The sequence below is a fragment of the Rissa tridactyla genome, chromosome 5, assembly GCF_028500815.1.
Source record: "Rissa tridactyla isolate bRisTri1 chromosome 5, bRisTri1.patW.cur.20221130, whole genome shotgun sequence".
NCBI classification, from domain to species: domain Eukaryota; kingdom Metazoa; phylum Chordata; class Aves; order Charadriiformes; family Laridae; genus Rissa; species Rissa tridactyla.
Genome location: NC_071470.1, coordinates 41691404 through 41708425, shown reverse-complemented (window position 1 = coordinate 41708425; position 17022 = coordinate 41691404). Strand labels below are relative to the sequence as shown.

Sequence of the window (17022 nt, the reverse complement as noted above, 5' to 3'; positions counted from 1 at the left end):
GCTGGTGCTGCGGGGAGGTGGGTGTCAGGGGCTCCCTGCTGCAGCCGGGCAACAAGAGCCTTCTCCTGGGCCCTGTGGCTGTGAGAGTGACTAATTTTCCTGCAGAGCACTTCAGCCAGTGACCTAAATAGAGATGCATGAACATCCCTTGGCTCGTGCGAGCTGCTGTTTGCACCGGGCCCTGGCTGACACAGGGGAGGACCCGTGTGTTGGCGATGCTCCCCGGAGGTCCCGGGCGATGCTCGCTGGGCTGCTGTGGAGCACAAGGAACCCAGGGCATTGCCCCGACGGCAGGGGGACTGCGCCTGGCGTCCTTAGCCGGGCCAGCCTGGGTGTTTCTGGTGGAGCCCCACAGCATTCAAGCAGAGCCTAAGACCTTGCCTTGAACGCTCCCAGGAGGGAGGAGGTGGAGGGCTGCAGGTGTGGGGGGAGGCTGCGAGGATCATCGGAGACAGGGGAAGCTGGCCCTGGGGGACGCTGGCAGAGCCGGACTTGCTGAGCACTGCAAAGCCTGGCCAGAGAAAGAACGTGTGTCCTCGCTGTGAACGCACGAGGGCTGAACGCTGGGTAGAGCTGTTCAAGCGGAAGCACTATATTGGCATGAGCACAGTCGGATATAAACTGGCCATGATTAAGTGCTTGCAGGAAATTAGAAGGTCTATGAGCCACTGAGCAGCCGGGCTCTGGAAGAGCCTCCAAGAGAACCATGAGGGTAGAGCATGAGCTGGCTTCACGGTGGAGCTTCCTCAGCGAGGAACCAGATTTCAGGTTTGCTTGCTGCCTGAGGAGATGCTCTTAGTCCTCCATCCTCAGGTCCCACAGATGCTCCAATCCGAGTACAAACGTGTTGAGTCCTCTCGGAGCCAAAGCAGGATTAAGCTCTGCTGCTGAGTGATGTATCATGAACCTGGCTTCTGCCCGGTCCTCCGCTGAGAGCAAATGCCTCATCCTCTGGTGCCACCCCTCTCAGCATCAGTAGCACCTCTTTCCTTTCCAGAGATCAGGAAAAGTAAAGGTTTTGTCCCAAGAGAAGCTGTTGTACCCAGTGAGTGGAGCTGGGTAATTAGCTGTTCTCTTCTGCGGTTCCAGGAGAATATGACTTCCCCTCTCATAAATCTAATCTCCTGGCTTCCTGCGTCTTGAGGAGAAGATTTATGTGTCTGCTCTGGTTTTCCCTCTGCCACAGACATTACCAGGAGGACAAGGTGGAGGATGGGTGGAGAAAGGGCCGAAGCTGGCAGGGATGTTCATGGGTAGGGATGTTCATGGGTGTGTGGGGCAACTGGATCCTCCATCAGTGCCTGCAGTCCTGCTGTTCGATGGCCATAGCTGGGGTCTGCCCAGCAACCTCATAAGTCCTGGACTGGTCTCTCCCGCAGGACACTGATGTCCATCGAGTCAGGGGGAAAAGCTGAGCTGGGCCTTGCTGCCCCGGAGGAGGAGGCAGGCAGGGCTGGAGACTTTCCCTCCGCTGTGCAGGATTTTTGGTGGATGTAGGTAACTTTCTGGACAGGACGGTGTGAAACAGGGCTCTGTTCCTCCGAGGTCAACGCTGCAGCCCATGAGAGATGAGTCTCAAGATACAAAACCAGAAGATTCAGTGCCCCCCTCTCACAAAATTCGCCATCAATCAGTACTGGCCAAAGAGGAGTGACCCAATCATGGAGCCATTGGCTCTCCAAGGGAGGAGATTCACAAACCCTTTACAGGCTGCAGATAGGAGCTGACAGCGCAAAGCACAGGCTGGTGATGCAGGACCAGGTTTTGGATCCCACCACCCAAAGTGGCATGGCAGGATCCAAAGGGCTCCAGGCTGGGGATGGCTGCTGGGCTGATGCGTCATTCAGAGCCCTGGCACTACTCACAAATCCCTGTCGTTCTGAGGAGTATTTGATGTTTGCGGGGAGTGAGGACAATCTGAGGACTGTGTGGGATTCGGCACCTGAAGTTCAGCGGTGTCCGTGGCCAGGTCATAGGAAGAGGTCCCTGATGCTTCCTTGGCTCCTGGGCTCATTCAGCAGAGGAGACGTCATTCCCAACTGCGCTGAGCACCCAGCTGAAACGGAGAGCCCAGCTGAAGTACTCGTGTCATCTATTGCATTTTAGTGTTGGCGTCTGGTTTTATCTATGCATCATCTGATGTGACCTGCTGTCTCACCTTACTCATGGAGCTCGTAATTCCCAGATGAACTAGAGGAGAAAAACACTCAGACCTTAAAAAATTGCCAAGACGGAGGATCCACCACCATGTAAATCCTTTACAAGTTGCTCTAGTGCCGACTGGCCTCGTGTTTTAAGAAAGTCGCTCCACCGACTACGCTGACCCCCCCCGACTTTCAGCTGCCGGGTTTCACTGCGCTTTGCCTGCTCGGCCGGAGAGGAGCCCGAAGCTCCTGCAGTGGAGGCCCCTCCTGCGCAGCGTCCGCTCTGTGCTCCTCTCATGGCTCTGGCTTTGTCTTTTTCCTTCCTTGCCTTTCTCTCAGCCTTGGTATAATCCACACATTTGCCCAGTGACGAGGTTTTTTTTCCTGTGAGGGCCCGTCTGCCCCTCCGCGGGACCTGGGCAGAAGCACGGCTAATTGGCGATGATCACTGGATGATTATGTCTTGAGACACGCTGGTTAGCCAGTTTTTAATCCATTTAATGCGTGCCACATTGCTTTCGTATTATTCTGCTTTCTTCGTCAAAATGTCAAATGCCTCACAGAAATCCAAGTCTGCTCCATCGAGGCTTTTACCTTCATCGACCAAACTTGGAACCTCATCAAAACAGACAGCAAATTGGTTTGATGAGCCGTGTTCTCCATGGCCTTGTGCTGACTGGCATGGCTGGTACATGCTGCCGTCCTTCAGCTGTTACTAGTCAAGCTCTGAGCCTGTTCCCTCACTGCTGCCTCGGGCTGGCGGTTGCATGCCCCGGCCAGTGTTAGCCCACCCGCACCCTCCTGGCTCCCCCTGGGCCAGGGCCCATCCCACGTACCCAGGCTCTCCTGAGGCCACTCTCCACCGACATGCCCCAGGGGGGACCCCGAGGTCCCCTGTCCCGCAGGCGCAGAGCCCCGTAGGGCGCGCAAGAGCAGAGCACTGGGGCTCAGCCCCCCGCCTCCTTTTTCATCCTCAGGAGGTCGCGCAGCCCCGCTCCCTGGCTGAGCACTGGCTGGGCAGGCAGGAGCCGCTGCTCCTCATTGTCACTAGCAGGGATCTCCTGAGAGCCGCCTGCACAGGGCGCCTGCACAGGGCACCTGAGGACAAGCATCGGCCACCACACAGTAGTTAGGACAGGTCTCCTTCAGCCATCCCCTCCCCTGCCTGACTCTGTCCTCCATCCCCCTCATCCCCCAGGAAAGAGGAGCTACCGCACCCCTGGGCTCCCGATAGACCGGACCCTGGAATGTGCTACTGCAGGCTCTGGACCCCTTGTTTCTCAACATTGTCTTCCTGACAGCCTCCGGCACTGCAGGACTGGCCAAACCCATAGGTACCTTCTTCTGGGGTAGGGTGGCATTAGCAGGAGACATCCCTACTCCTGCTCCTCCAGTCTGACCAGCCCGGGTCACCGTATTGGGGTGGCCAGCGGAGAGTGTGGCTGCGTGCCAGGCACACGGTTACATTGGCTGGGGTAGCCAAATACGTGGGGGGTGTGGGTGAGTGCATGGCCCCGGGAATGGAGGGCTGAGTGCCATTTCCAAGTAAATATGCTTGAGGATAGCAGCTGGAAAACATTGGTGCAGCTGGGTGCTGGGTGCCTCTGCTTCTTGCACAGCCCCTTCCCGGTGGCCCTTTCTGTGCATCCAAAATGTCCCTGGAGCTGCGCTTCCAGACGGATCCATCGGCAGAGCAGTTTCCTTGGATTCAGCTACTGTATGGGGCTGGGCGGGGGACGACCATCAGATACAGCAGCTGCTGGGTTGCACAGTCCTGATTCCGTCCTACAGCGGGACTCATTATCAGCACTCGAAGATGCCGGCACGCTGCAAACAGCGCCCGAACACAGCACCAAATCTGACTGTACCATAAAGCGTACGCAGAGAGATGAGTGGGAGGGTCCTAGCTTTTGGTGTTTGACATCCTCCGAGCCGTTCCCAAATGGAGTTAGTGCATGTATAATTTATGGACTTTTTCTTTGTCCTTGTGGCTTGTCTCTGATCTCTCCAGCGGTGCGGTTCGGGAGGCAGAGGGTGCCTCAGCGGAGACCCCGCTGACTGACAGCCTCGCGTTTGCTGCATAGGCAGTGGAATGGCCTCGTCTCGCTCTGCCATGGGCCGTGGCTCCACAAGATCCCCACTGCAGGCTCAGGGGGGCTGCATCTGCACTCAGACCATGCCGGTAGTGCTCCTGCCCCATGCTCGGCTCTTGGAGCGGCTCCTGGTACCCTCTGCCCCGTGCCCATTAGCGCTCTCATTAAGGAAACCTCCGGAGGAGGCTGGCCACATGCAGGCTGCCCTCCAGGAGCGCTCAGCCCAGCCACACTGGTCCCAAGCCGTGCTCAGGAGGCTGGTCCAGCGCAGAGATGTGCCAGCTGGCCCTGCTCTGCTGCTCAGCGTGTTGCCTCCCTGGCACAGATGCAGCCAGGGATGCTGAAGCGGGACCTGGGCAGTGGGTCCTGAGCTCCGTGCTGTGGCCCCGGGCGAGGAGAGGTGACCCTGTGGCTGCTGCAGAGTCTTGGGCAGGGGCTTGCCCCACAGCCCCTTGCCATCCCAGCGGGCTCTGCCCCATCCCACGCCCCGGGTCAGGCACCCACTGTCAGGTGTCAACGTGGGGCTGCTCCTCCCGGAGTCGCACGCAGCCTGCGGCGAGTGTGGGGCGCGGGGGCAGGTGGCGTTGGCTCCATCCCCGAGCCAGCTCTCTCCTCCGCCTGTTGCTGTCCATACTAACGAGGTGCCCCATCCCTCCGCTGTGTCTCCGTCGCGTCCTGCCTCACAAACATCTCCCGGTGTCTGGGCACGGCTCCAAGCTCGGGAAAGGAAAGCGCCGGGCGGCTGGGCGGCATGTGGAGCAGCATCCTGACTAATGCCATGCTAGGGGCGCAGAGGCACCGGGGTATGCGGTGCTGGGGCAGAGGCTGGGGCGGGGGGGCTGCGTGAGCCCCCCGCTCCACAAGCCACTGAACTGGGGAAGCATCAGACACCGGCGTGCTTAGAACTCGGGAAGTTTGCTCGTTACCAGCACTGGGTGACTCCAGGCCGCTGTGCTGAGTCAGCCGCTTCGTTTCAGCAGGAGCAAGGCAAGACGGCAAGGGGGGCTGGGGGGGCTGGCCGATGCCTTGTATCTGTCCGCAGTGAGGGCAGGAGGGCTGTGGAGCAAGCAAAGGCTCCTGTCTCGGTGTGCCAAAGAGGGCGCGGGGTCACTGGGGGAGCAGTGGGCTGTGGTCCGGGGCAGGGTCTGCCAGAGCCAGCCGTGGGGATGCGGAATGCAGGACATGGCATGGTGGAGTCCGTGCCACGGGGGAGCCCACATCGCTCTGCGGCTCGCCCATGCTGCAGGTACCTCTGGATGTCTGCAGACCTCGAATGCTGGGAGACTGAACTGCCAGGCAAAGCAGTGCCGCTGCCCGTCGAGGCTGGCGTCTCCATCTCTGTCGCCCTGTCCTTGATGCTGCTTCCCAAAATGAGCCGTTACCTTCCTCTCCATCCCAAGGGGATCCCAAGCAGGGTTCCCAGTGTGCAACCCCTGCTCTGCAGTGTTGTATGCCCCGGCAGCGTGACAGGCCAGGGTAGCAGCTGGTGAGCAGGGTGGACAGAGGCAGAGCACGGCGGGCATGGGGGCTTGGCGCTGGTGTGGTGGGGGGATATGGCCAGGACGGGGCTGAGGAGGGAGGTTTGCCTGCGCCGGGAAGAGGAGCCCTGCATAGCTGTGCGCAAGCGATGGCAGGGACGGAGACATGGCTGGGTGTGATCCCCCCTGCGTGAGAGCCCCTGCTCAGGGGCAGGGCCAGCCCCCCGCTAGGTCCTGCCCCTCCGACACCTAGGAAGTGCTGCTGGTGTCAGGGACACAACCCTGGGCAGGAGCCGTGACCTCGGTCCTCCAGCCAGGTCCTGGTGGTAGCCCTGTGAGCAGGAGCCGTGCCATGTGCCTGCTCATGAGGCAGGGCGGGCAGAGAGCTGCGGTCGGGCAGGCTGCCTGGGGCCGCGCGATGGCAGAAGGTACGATGCCCCAGGGAGACCTCGCTCTCCAGGGCAGCCCTGCAGCAGAGCCAGGGCGAGAGCTGGAGAGATACCAGCAACCGCCCTTCTCTGTGGGCAGGGAGCAGTCCCCTGGTCTCACCGAAGTCACCGTCTTAGCCACAATGCCTGTTCTCCATCTTGGCTGGTTCTCACATGCCCGAGCTGGCCCACTGTCCCTGAGCCACGGTCTCCCCGGCTGCCCACGGAGCTGGTCCCCCCACGCCGGCAGCCCACCTAGCCCTGCCGCACCTCCGGTGGGTGCTGCATGCAGGACACATCCCCTGTACCCAGTCTGATCATCCAACTCACAGGACGGGTCCCCTGTGCCCAGTCCAGCCATGTGCCCCACAGGACAGGTCCCCTGTCCCCATTCCGGTCATCCCACACACAGGACGGGTCCCCAGTACAGCCCTGCCCCATGCACGACAGGTCCTGTGTCCACTTCAGCCATGACCCGCACAGGTTGGGCGCCCCACACCTTGTCCAGCCCCACGCAGAGTCCATGCCTCGTGTAGAGCGGATGCCCCAAGTCCATCCGTCCCACGCAGGAGCCCACCGTGGCCAGCCCAGCTCTGCCCAATGCCCACAGGCAGCAGCCCCCCCTGTGCCTGCCCCACTCCCGCCCTCCCACTGCCAGCGCCCCACAAACGCGAGGCACCAGCCCCAGTGAGGCAGAGCTATTTTTAACAGCTGCTTCTGCTTGATTTGAGCTGTGAACTTGTAACGTGTTTATGCTAAAGGGGTTTCTTTTTTTCCTTCTCTCTTTGTGCTGAAGAGGCAGCGCCGGAGATCAAAGCTTGTCTCTTTGCGTTTTGTGATGGCGGGGCTGGGAGGGAGCGGGCAGAGGCCAGCGGCCCCACGGGGGACGCTCCTGTCCTCGGGGGGCTGCAGCAGCGGGGCCGGGGCTCACCCATCTCTCTCTGTCCCCACAGGTCTGGGACCCCAGGAGCCATGGGCAGGGACTGCCAGCGCCTGGCGCCCTGGGCAGCCCGCTGCGGGCAGCACTGAGCCAGGGCAGACGGTGACAGGACCATGGGCTGCCAGCACCGCCGGGGAGGCATGGCGGCGGGCAGGGCTGTCAGGGCAGCGTGCCGGGGGCTGTAGGGCCAGGCGGTGGGCAGCATGCCCAGCGGTCCCTCGCCCACCTCCCACACAGCACCCCCTCTCCACGGTGGCACGGGATGAGGCCGCCCGCTGCCCTGGGCAGCTCCGGGCACGGGTGCAGCCCAGGGCTCCGGCCGCCGGTGCTTGGTCCCCCGTGCCCTGCCGCAGCGGCCCCGGGGCCCTGAGCCATGGTCAGCCGCGAGCCCCTTCCCGGCCCGGCCCCCGCCGGCGAGGGCGGCCAGGAGAAAGCCATGACGGTGCGCTCGGTGCTGCTCAACCGCGACTCGCCCGACATCGAGAGCCGCCTCAAGCGCCGGCGCAACCGCACGCAGCAGGTCCGCTTCAAGGACCTCGTGGAGGGCAGTGCAGAGCGGGCAGCCAGTCCCCCCCCGGGGCCCACGGCCGCCCACGGCCCCAACACCCAACGTGCCTCACCGCCCCCCAGGGACCCCCCTGAGCCGGCGGCTCTCTGTGCCTCCCGGCGGAGCTGGCCCCAGGCCCAGCCGGGCTCGCTGACGCTGCCCATGCCCAGGAAGGCGTGCATGAGCACCGCCATCCAGACCTCCCCCAGCATCCAGAAGCCCTTCCAGGCCTCCCAGCCACGCAGCAAGAGCGTCTGCAACATTGCCGGGGATGCGGTGCTGCCTGCCACCACGGGGAGCGCTTGGTGCCCAGCGGGGACCGTGCCCACCGGTGCCAGCCGTGCTCAGCCCCCACGGGCACCCGGCAGCCTCCCCGTGCACGATCATGCCGCAGCCCTCGCCCAGCACGCCGCCGTGTGCCGTGTGCCACCACCACCACCACCCAGGGATCCCTGTCCCCCTTATCCAGGCACAGCTGGGTGCCCCGCTGCCCGCTGCACCTCCCCAGCACAGAGTTGCATCCCTGAGCCCTGCCTGCCGTCCCCTGCCTGCGCCCGGCTCCGTGGGAATCCCGGGGGCAGCCGTGGGGCTGCCCCACGCCCGGCTTCTGTGCCCTGTGGTCAGCCCTGGCCACCCACCGAGCCGCGGGGGCTCGGCCGGAGCGACTCAGAGCGCAGCCTGCCCCATGGGCGCCCACCGCCCCAGCCCTTGCCATACCGCCAGCAGACTTTCCCTGCCACGGACACCCCCGGCCTCCGCCAGCCAGCTCAGGGCAACCCCCTGCGGGACCCCCCACCACCCCAGCACCAGCTCTGCGGCACACCATGGGGGGGGCCCTGCTGCACCTCGCCAGCCCCCATCCCACCAGCGCCAGGCTGGCACGGCTCTGCTGCCGCCGTGCCGGAGAAGACACCAGCTGCGCTCAGCCATCCAGACCCCCATGGTATCTGCAGCCGGCTACGTGCCGCTGAGCCTGGGCACGGCCGGGCAGGACCAGAGGGGCCCGGGGACCCGCTGCCCCTGGCCCCACAGGGCCCCGGTGTGGGGACACAACCAGCCATGTGGGCACCGGAGGTCCCCCGGCATGGGCAGCCCTGCCTCACCACCGAGCAGTCGGAGACACTGCGCCACGTCCAGGACCTTCTGCAGCTGGTGGTGGCAGCCAAGGGGCCGCTGGGACCACCAGCGGAAGACGAGAACACCCGGACATCTCAGGGAGAGGGCCCCCGGGGGCCTGGGGAGCAGGGGGACCTGCAGTCCCAGCTTCAGTCTCTGGAAGGGGTGCTGGAGACCAGCCAACAAACCATCCGGGTGCTGCTGGACGTCATCCAGGACCTGGAGAAGAAGGAGGCCCAGCGGGATGGGTGAGCAGGCGGGGATGGAGGCAGGGGATGGGGGGGGAGGGCGATGTCCCCCGGGGGGCTGTGGATGGAGAATGGGGGCGCCCTGACAGAGATTTGGGTGCTGCCGCCTCCCGGACACGTTTGCCTCTGAGAAACTCAGAGCTGCCATCCACGCTTATGCGACACCATGTCTTGATGTGATGTCTCACCCGCCCCAGCTTGTTCTGCGTGTGCTCGTGGTGCCCTCCCCATGCCCAGGAAAAGGGTGCAGGGGGGCACAGGCCAGGGGGACGAGGAGAGCTGGGCCCCCCCGCCCCTGCTCTGATGCGGCTGATGTGCCCATCCGTCACTAGGAGCGGAGACCTGGGATGTCGCATCCCAACTGCAGGATCAGCCCAGCCATGGTGGGTGCCCCAGGGACAACTGCCTTTCCCCAGGGACAGCCTCCCTAATTCTCACGCCTGCTTTCAACCCCATCCTTTGAGTTATCCAAGGCAAAAATTCAGCCCCCAGTGCCCCAATGACTGACGCGCCTGTGCCCTGGGGAGGTGCCCACACAGCCCTGTCCTGACCTGCTCCATGGGTGGTGGGGCAGGGCATCCCCTGGGCCAATTTTCCTTGGCCTTCCAGGTAGATTTGCCAAATGGAGCAAAGAGGTTAGTCTGTGATGGCCCAGAGCTGAGACCCTCCAAACTCATCTGACACAAGGGCCACCAACCTCCCTGGAGATGTGAGGAGCCGCTCACCTCGTGCCAGTCCTGGCACCCTCCCGTAAAACCCACTGGGGCATATTCCCCATGGCCCGAGACAGCCAGCTCCCACCAGGGCAGTGCAATGATCCGGTCATTACATCTAAGGAAGCCTGCGTTGGCTGTAACTGAAGCACTGGCAAAGCGCTGGTGGGAAGGGGCTGCCAGAGGTCTCTGGTCCAACACCCACCAAAGGTGGGTGCAGCCAGGACAGGCTGCTCAGGACCTCGCCCAGCTGTGGTTTAGTGTTCAGGGGGATGGAGATCCGCCAACTCTTGGGCCCCTGTCCCAGTCTGTGACCACCCTCGTGGTGAAAATGTGCTCCCAGTCTCTAGTGCTCATGCAGCTCATGCCCTCTGCTCCTCGCAGGGCAAGAACTGGTGAAGAGAAACGTGCATGCAGCCTTTGTGACACTGAGCAGTGGCTGTACCTCAGGCCGTTAAGCTCCTGCCATGATTGCCCTGGGTCAGTGTCAGGGAGGCAGCAGCTTTGCCCGGGCGCCCACGCTGGGAGGCAGCCAGAGGGAGCTTGGCCCATCCCATCTGTCTGCGAGGTGGCCCTGGGATGGTGGGGACTGCGGTGCCATGGACAATCCCCCGCACTGCTTAGGGGTGGCATTTCAGGTACAGCCGTGCTGTGCTTCAGCTGCGTGGGGACAGCCTGGGGCACTGGGACAGGAGAGCTTGTCAGTTTGGTGGCTCGTTAGTTTGGCCTCACAGGTGGAGAGGGGCTCAGCCTGCCAGGGACACTGAGCTTAGTGTGTGCTGCAGTGATATTGGTATGTCTGACTTGGCATGCGGTTTTGGGGAGGCAGGGTGGCACACGGGAGGAGATCTGGACCTGCCAGATGGGCAGCTCCTGGTAGTCCTGGCTCTGGTGCCTGCGCATGTGTTTAATTGTTTTACCTAAAGCAAATGACTGCTCAGTACCTCCTTCCAATTAGGAGCAACAGAGGTGGTGTGGATCCCACAGAGGGTTAGCAAGAGCGTGCAAGCCCACGTGGGCGTTAAGGCGGAGTGTGCAGCACCATGCTCCATCCCTGGCACAGACTGTCTGGCCAAGGGTGCAGCCTGTGTGTGCCTGTCCCGGCCAGGAGCTGCCAGCAGCCCTGGGGTGCCGGCTCCCACAGACCCTTCCCTGTGCTCTGAGCACCCACTCTCCCTGCCCGTGTGGGAGCTGCCTGCCCCAGTCGGCTTTGTGGGTGCCCTGGCCACTCCAGCCCTGGCACAGCACCGCCGGGAGGAGAGCTTGGTCCGGGGTTTGGCCCTGTTTGCCCCAAAAGAGGAGCAGCACCAGCCGAGGTCTCGCCCCTCTCATGATCTCTGCTGCCACTGCTGGGCATCAGCATGCAGCCCCCTGCACAGCCCACTTGCCCCTCGCCTGTCAGGGTTGCCTGGGGGTCTGCTGCCCCCATGGGTTATGTGGCTGCTCGGAGGAGAAGGGCCAGGGAGTGATCCCCCCCCTGCATGCGGTGCTGCCCTCCAGGGTGCCTGTAGATCTGCAGCCATGCCATGGCCATGCCGAGCCTCGTCCCTGCGGGGTACAGCGAGGGCATGTGCAGAGCAGGGCCTGTTGAGAGCTCAAGTTTCTTCCCGCGGTCAGAATTGAGTTTGTCTGCTTGGGAAGCTGATTTAGCTTCACTGCGGGCAGCTTAATTAAGATCTCGGCTCTGTATACTCTTGCAGTCAAATGAGCAAACAAGATGCCTGGAGACATAAGGGATGGGATAGGAAATCGCATAAAAAGTTATCCTAGTGTCCTGATGCTGAGGAACAGCATGGCCTCATTTGCCACGGGTCAGCGTCCGGCTCCAAGGCACCCACCATGCACCAGAGCGGTGCCACTAGCCCCGATGCCACTCACGGTGTAACATGTCCTTGCAGGGTCCAGGCATCTACCGCTGGCAACATCCCACACCAAACACCTATCCCAGGATTAGATCTCATCCTGGTAGAGAGGCGCAGTTTATACAGCATTGGATAACCCCCACCGCACACACATATATATGTACTTTTTTATATATACACATGATCTAATTTATGTGCTAAGAGTATAATCCCAATTGTAATACATAATTTGGTGCATTGAAAGACCTAGTTTTCGAGGACTGAGAACAGTCATGATCAAGGTCGAGTAATAGGAGGAAGATTTAAACAGGAAAATGTGACTGCTATGTGGGACGGGGGGGGTGTTTTCTCAGCTGTCCCCCAAAAGCCGTAGCCTGCACTGCCTAAGAGGGGCAATGGAGATGGGGAGATGGAGTCCACAAAGGTGACCAAAAGCATTTTATAGGGCCTTTCTCTTACAGCTCTAAGAGCAACCGGAGTTGGGGCACCACTGGGGAGCACCCACTGGCAGTGCTGGGTGCCAGGGGTCCATGGGCAGCTCCCCGGCACAGCCCCGGCACCCTGAGGGCTTGGGAGGGTGGCAAAGCCAAAGGCAGACAAGCTTGTTCAGAGAAGCTGCAGGCGGCTGAGCTAGGAGAGATATCAGTGGACCATTTCCCCAGGGAGGTGGTGGCACTCCTACCAGCAGCCAAAGCCAGGGCCGGCGGTGGAATATGGAGGCTGCTGAGCTCAGGGGAGCATCAGGCTGTGGCCAGGCGAGAGGTTTGCTGCCGGTCCCTGGTGCCCCCTGGGACGCCAGGACACTGGGGCTGGTGGACACCCCACACTCAGAGTGGCAGGAGCTGGGATGTGCTGCTGGCAGGCAGTAAGGACAGCGGGGGCACTCAGTATACATGGGGGGACAAGAGCACAGAGCTGCCCCCCGGGCAGCAGGGCAGGCAGCCGGCGTTCGCCCAGCGGGGCAGCAGGGTATGTGCTCCCTGCGCAGCTTGCAGCTGGCCTGGGGATGCATCGGGACTGGTGTTTGGCACCAGCAGCAGAAACATTTGGGGTGCAGATACCTTCTGTAGAGATCAGGGAGGAGGACTTGCTTTGGGGTTGAGCTGAATGTTGGGGCTCATCGGCTTAATTTGAGTCCCATGCACCTTCCCTGGAGGAGGATGCTTCTCTGGTGCAAAAGCATCAAAAAGATAAATCCCGAGTTTGGCGTAGGCTGGTGATTAGGCTGGAGCATCTCCCTCTGCCCATCAGTCAGGGCACTGCTGTGTGCCATGAGTGCCCCTGCACTGACCTCGCGCTGCCCACAGTCTCGCTCCCTCTGTGCTGCCGTGTGTGGGGAGATGCACGGTGGCCTGGGGTGGCCACGGGCGTGAGGTTCAGCTATGTGTTGGAGATGAAAGGACGTGTGAAGGATTTGGGCCTTCTGCTGTGCCTGTCTCTGGTTTGCAACCATCTGAGAAATCTGCGGAGCTGAGAGGAACCGCACTTGGCCTGGGCATCAAATGGCATCTCTCAAGAGGAGAGGAGCTGTGATCCCAGGGAGGACAGGATCTGGATCCAAGGGAGGAGAGGAGCTGGTTGGCAGCTCCTGGCTGCTGGAGCATGAACTCAAGACGCAGATGAGGTGCCTGGGGGCAGCTGGGGAGGCACAGGCAGACCGAGGCCGGGTATCCAGGCTCACAGCACTTCTGCTCTGTCGCAGGCGACACTCGTACCGGACAGGGCAAGACATTGCCAACTGTGGGACCTGCCGGGACTGTGCCTGCATCATCTACAGGTAAGAGCCAGCTCTGGCCCCCTGCACGTTCCCGGTGGGGCCCCTGTCCTCCTCCATCACTCAGACTCAGACACACTGGTGCCAGCTCTTTCCCCAGTGTGCTGTCGGGGCTCCCGGCATGGGTGCAGGCACCTCACCACTCTGCAGCCAGCTCCTACCACGTGTTGAAAGGCCAGAGCAGGGTCCTGGTGTTACTTGGCCTGAATCTGGTCGCTTTATCTCTGCGGAGAGCAGCTCCCGCTCTCAGGAGTAGCTGGGGTGATTTTCGTGAAGGACAGCTGACTGGCTGCAGCTGGAAGGAATGCTGCTCCAGTTGGATGGCAGAGCATTTATCTTCTATAAAAGCAATGTATTGGGGAAAGCCTCATTAATGGCTGGTGGGTGGGCTTGCTCGCTCGCTCGGAGTCCAGGCTGCATCTCTTTGTCCCTGTGCCAGCTTTGCACAGATGCTGCAGAGGGGCTGCCGGTTGTGCAGGGAGTTCCTGCCCTTTGCCGGGGTCTGGGACTGCAGGGTCTCGGCTCTGCTTCCCTGGTGTCAGCTTTGGGTCGGGGTGTGGATGTGCTTTCCTCCAATGTGCTCTCTCCTCAGAGCCCATTTGGTCTCGGGAAAAGGTGTCTCACACCCTCCCAGTGTAGGCGGTGATGTGGCCGGGTCCCTCTCCCCATCAGCCCTGTGGGAACTGAGGAGCTGCAGTTTCACCCGAGTCTTTGCCCGCCCCTCCAGGCATCCATGGGTGTCCATTTGCCCCTCTGTCTGTGCAGCCTGCTGTCTCCCTCTGTGGTCACGCAGGTAGCTGGCCAGGCATGTTCTCATTTTGCTATTAATTAGGTTTACTCCACTAGCACTCAGAAGTGCGGGATGTGTAGTGCAGAGCTGGCACCGAGCAGCGCTCTGTGGTGTGTGCATGGGGCGGTGTAGCCACTGCTGTGCTTTTGTGAGCCTCCGTGCAAGGGATAGACACGCTCTCCTTCAGGCATCTCCGGGCTGGGGGGGCCCAGCTCCGGCCACCACTGCACATCAGCATCCTCACAACCCCTGCGCATCCGTACAACCGTGGCAGTGCTGCGTCCGTCTCTCTTGTTCTCCGCTTATTTACACCACAGACTCCCCCGCTGTAGCTCGTGGGGAACTTCAGTGCTAATTGGGTCTGACGAGCCTGTCTCCACGCGGCACTGCGGCGGGGAGAGATGTCACATGTGGGGGGGGGGTGGCTCCCTGTAATTGCCAGGCTCCCGCTGGGGACTCCCTCTGGGCTTCGCTGCCGTCCGCGTGATGAGAGGAGAGAGGCTTCAGTGGGACACGGGACATGGTGTGGGGGGAGCAGGGGCAGCGCCAAGTGCAGAGTGCATGGGGTGCAAGGAGCCGGGGCAGCACTCCCAGCACTGGCCCTTGGGAATCCCTGTCTGTGTCCCATCCCAGGGCCATGCAGGAATGCGCCAGCTGTGCACCCCTATAGCAGCCCTGAGCATCCTTCCTCCGCATCTGTGCTGGGGACATGGGGTCCCTCCCCATGCTGCCCCCCCTGCTAGGGGGCTGTCTGCTGTGGCTCACCCTTTATCCTAGAAATAGCTGGGGACAATCCGTGTCCTTGCAGAGCAAGGTGACGGGAGGTGAGAGGAGGTGTCAGCATGCCATGGGGGAGCTTGTGGGGAGCTCCCCGTGTGCAGGGTGGCCGTGCCACGTGCGTGTTCCCGGGCACACACCACGGCACCTTGCTGATCTGATGGGACGTGGCTGGTGTGAGGAGATCAGAGCACTTTCCGTGTGAGGAAGCATCATGGCACGTGGCTGCCAGCAGCCAGCCTGTGCACTGCGGGGTGCTGCGGGGACACCGGAGGGCTCCCGCACTTGCAGGAAATCTAAGGACTATGGTGGGGGGACACCCTAATTCCTCGTGTCACTAGTGGTGCAACAGGCAGCAGCACAGCCCTTGTATGCCTGTGCCACCTCCTGATGCTGCACCTGCCCTCAGCCCATGGCGGCTGGGTGCAGTGCCGGTGGCAGCAGTGGCAGGACGAGGGGCCCTGTCCCCAGGGACACACAGACCCTCTCCGGTGGGGCTGAGTGCTAACCAGGGTCCCATGGGCCCTGGGCTCGCCCCACTGTGACGGCACCAGTCCCCAGCTAGGGCAGTTGGCTGGCACCCTGCCCTGGACAGGTCACAAGCAAAGTCTCAGCGTGTGTTGTTCTGAGCTGAGAGGGACCCCGCAGTCCCCGGGGGGATGGAGCATCACCACCAGAAGCTGTGTCCAGCTCGGGGGAGCACATCACAGTCCAGCAGCGAGGGAAACACACTGCTATGGCTGGTGATTACAGGGTGCCCGGCATGTCCGGAGCCTTCCTCTGCCCTCCCTGCCGTGCTGGCAATGCCTTACCAAGGATGGCCAGCCCTTGCAGCAGTGCCACTGGTCCCTGCGGGGCACTAACAGGCGTTGTCGCTGATGGCCTGATCAGGGCAGAGGAGCCGCTGCACTCCTGAGCTGCGGACTCTGCCGCAGGAAACACCAATTGCCTGGTGCCTGAGTGCCACCTAAGTGCCACCAGCACAGTGTGCTGGGAACAAGTTCCTGGTACTTCGAGAGGCCCCTTGCAAGCAGATCAGCTCCCCAGAAGGGACTTGGCGTGTTTGTCCTCATTTAGGGCGAAGGAACTCTGGCGAGCGGGTGAAACAGAGGAAAAAGCACAGTCAAGCCCAAGAGAAAAGCAGAGGTAGCACCAGGCTTTGAGGCTGGATAAGACAGAAGGTGCAGGAGGACCACCTGAGGGTGACCCATCCCGCAATACCCCCTGCCGCCAGGTCAGGGGCTGTTTGTCAGTCTGTCCCTCCAGAAGGAGAGGTCCCTGGGTGCTCTGGCACAGCAGGTTTAGCTGTGCGGTGCCACGTGCCCAGCTGCAGACCGCAGCGGGACTGCTGTTTGGGCCATATCCGTCCCCCACCCCCCTCTTACAGCCTCTGAGGGTGAGGGTGGTGGGCAGAAGCTGTTTGAAGGGCATACCAGCAGGACATTCCCTTGCAGTGGCACACAGTGACCCCGGGAAGTCTGCCCACCGGGGAATGCCGGGAGCCCTGGAAAAAACTGCCAGAGAAAGACCAAAGGGCCACTCTGCACCGCAGGCTCCCAGCCGGCAGCTGCGTGCGTATGAGGCCCCTGCCCTTCCCAGGGGCTCTGTCATCCCCTCCAGCTGCAGGATGGCAGCCACCGAAGCCAGGCTGGCCACGCGTGCCGTCCCCGTGCAGCAGTCTCAGGAGCGCAGGGGGGCTGAGGTCCTGGGGACATGCTGGGGGCTGAGGGCCCTGGGGATGTGAGGGGGGCTCAGGTCCCCAGGGACTTGCGGGGGGGCATGGAGCTGTGGCAAGCAGGGGGGCTGTGGCGGGCGATGCCCTCTAATGCCATCCCCTTCCATGCCCGCAGTGTGGAGCATGATTTCCGGCAGCAGGAGGGCCGCTTCCAGCGGGTGCTGAGCCATATCGAGGGCGACACGACGCCGAGCTCCCCTGTGGCGGTGGCGGGGGCCGTCCTGACACCCAGGCAAGAGCCGTCGCCGGTGACGAAGCTACCTGCCAAGCTGGACGCGAAGAAATCCAGGCGCAAATGCTTCTGGTTCCTGTGAGCCCGCCAGGAGCACGGGGGCACTGTCCCAGCACTGACCCCCTGCCCATGTCTCCTTCCTCCT

The 17022-nt window shown here is 62.1% G+C and overlaps 2 protein-coding genes across 2 annotated transcripts in view; one reads left to right on the top strand and one right to left on the bottom strand.

Annotated features, from left to right (window-relative positions):
- Positions 1-17022, bottom strand: part of LOC128910374 (dedicator of cytokinesis protein 2-like) — a 77826-nt gene that overhangs the window by 20212 nt on the left and 40592 nt on the right. The window lies entirely within an intron of this gene.
- Positions 7457-16959, top strand: LOC128910375 (INSYN2B protein-like). Its single transcript, XM_054203503.1, has 3 exons — positions 7457-8994; positions 13272-13346; positions 16761-16959. The coding sequence occupies exons 1-3, from the start codon at positions 7457-7459 to the stop codon at positions 16957-16959; spliced, it is 1812 nt and encodes a 603-aa protein (XP_054059478.1).

Coding starts and splice junctions, on each gene's coding strand:
- LOC128910375 (XM_054203503.1), top strand. CDS start 7,457: ATGGTCAGCCGCGAGCCCCTTCCCGGCCCGGCCCCCGCCGGCGAGGGC. Junction 8,995..13,271: donor AAGGAGGCCCAGCGGGATGG/GTGAGCAGGCGG, acceptor GCTCTGTCGCAG/GCGACACTCGTACCGGACAG. Junction 13,347..16,760: donor TGTGCCTGCATCATCTACAG/GTAAGAGCCAGC, acceptor CCATGCCCGCAG/TGTGGAGCATGATTTCCGGC.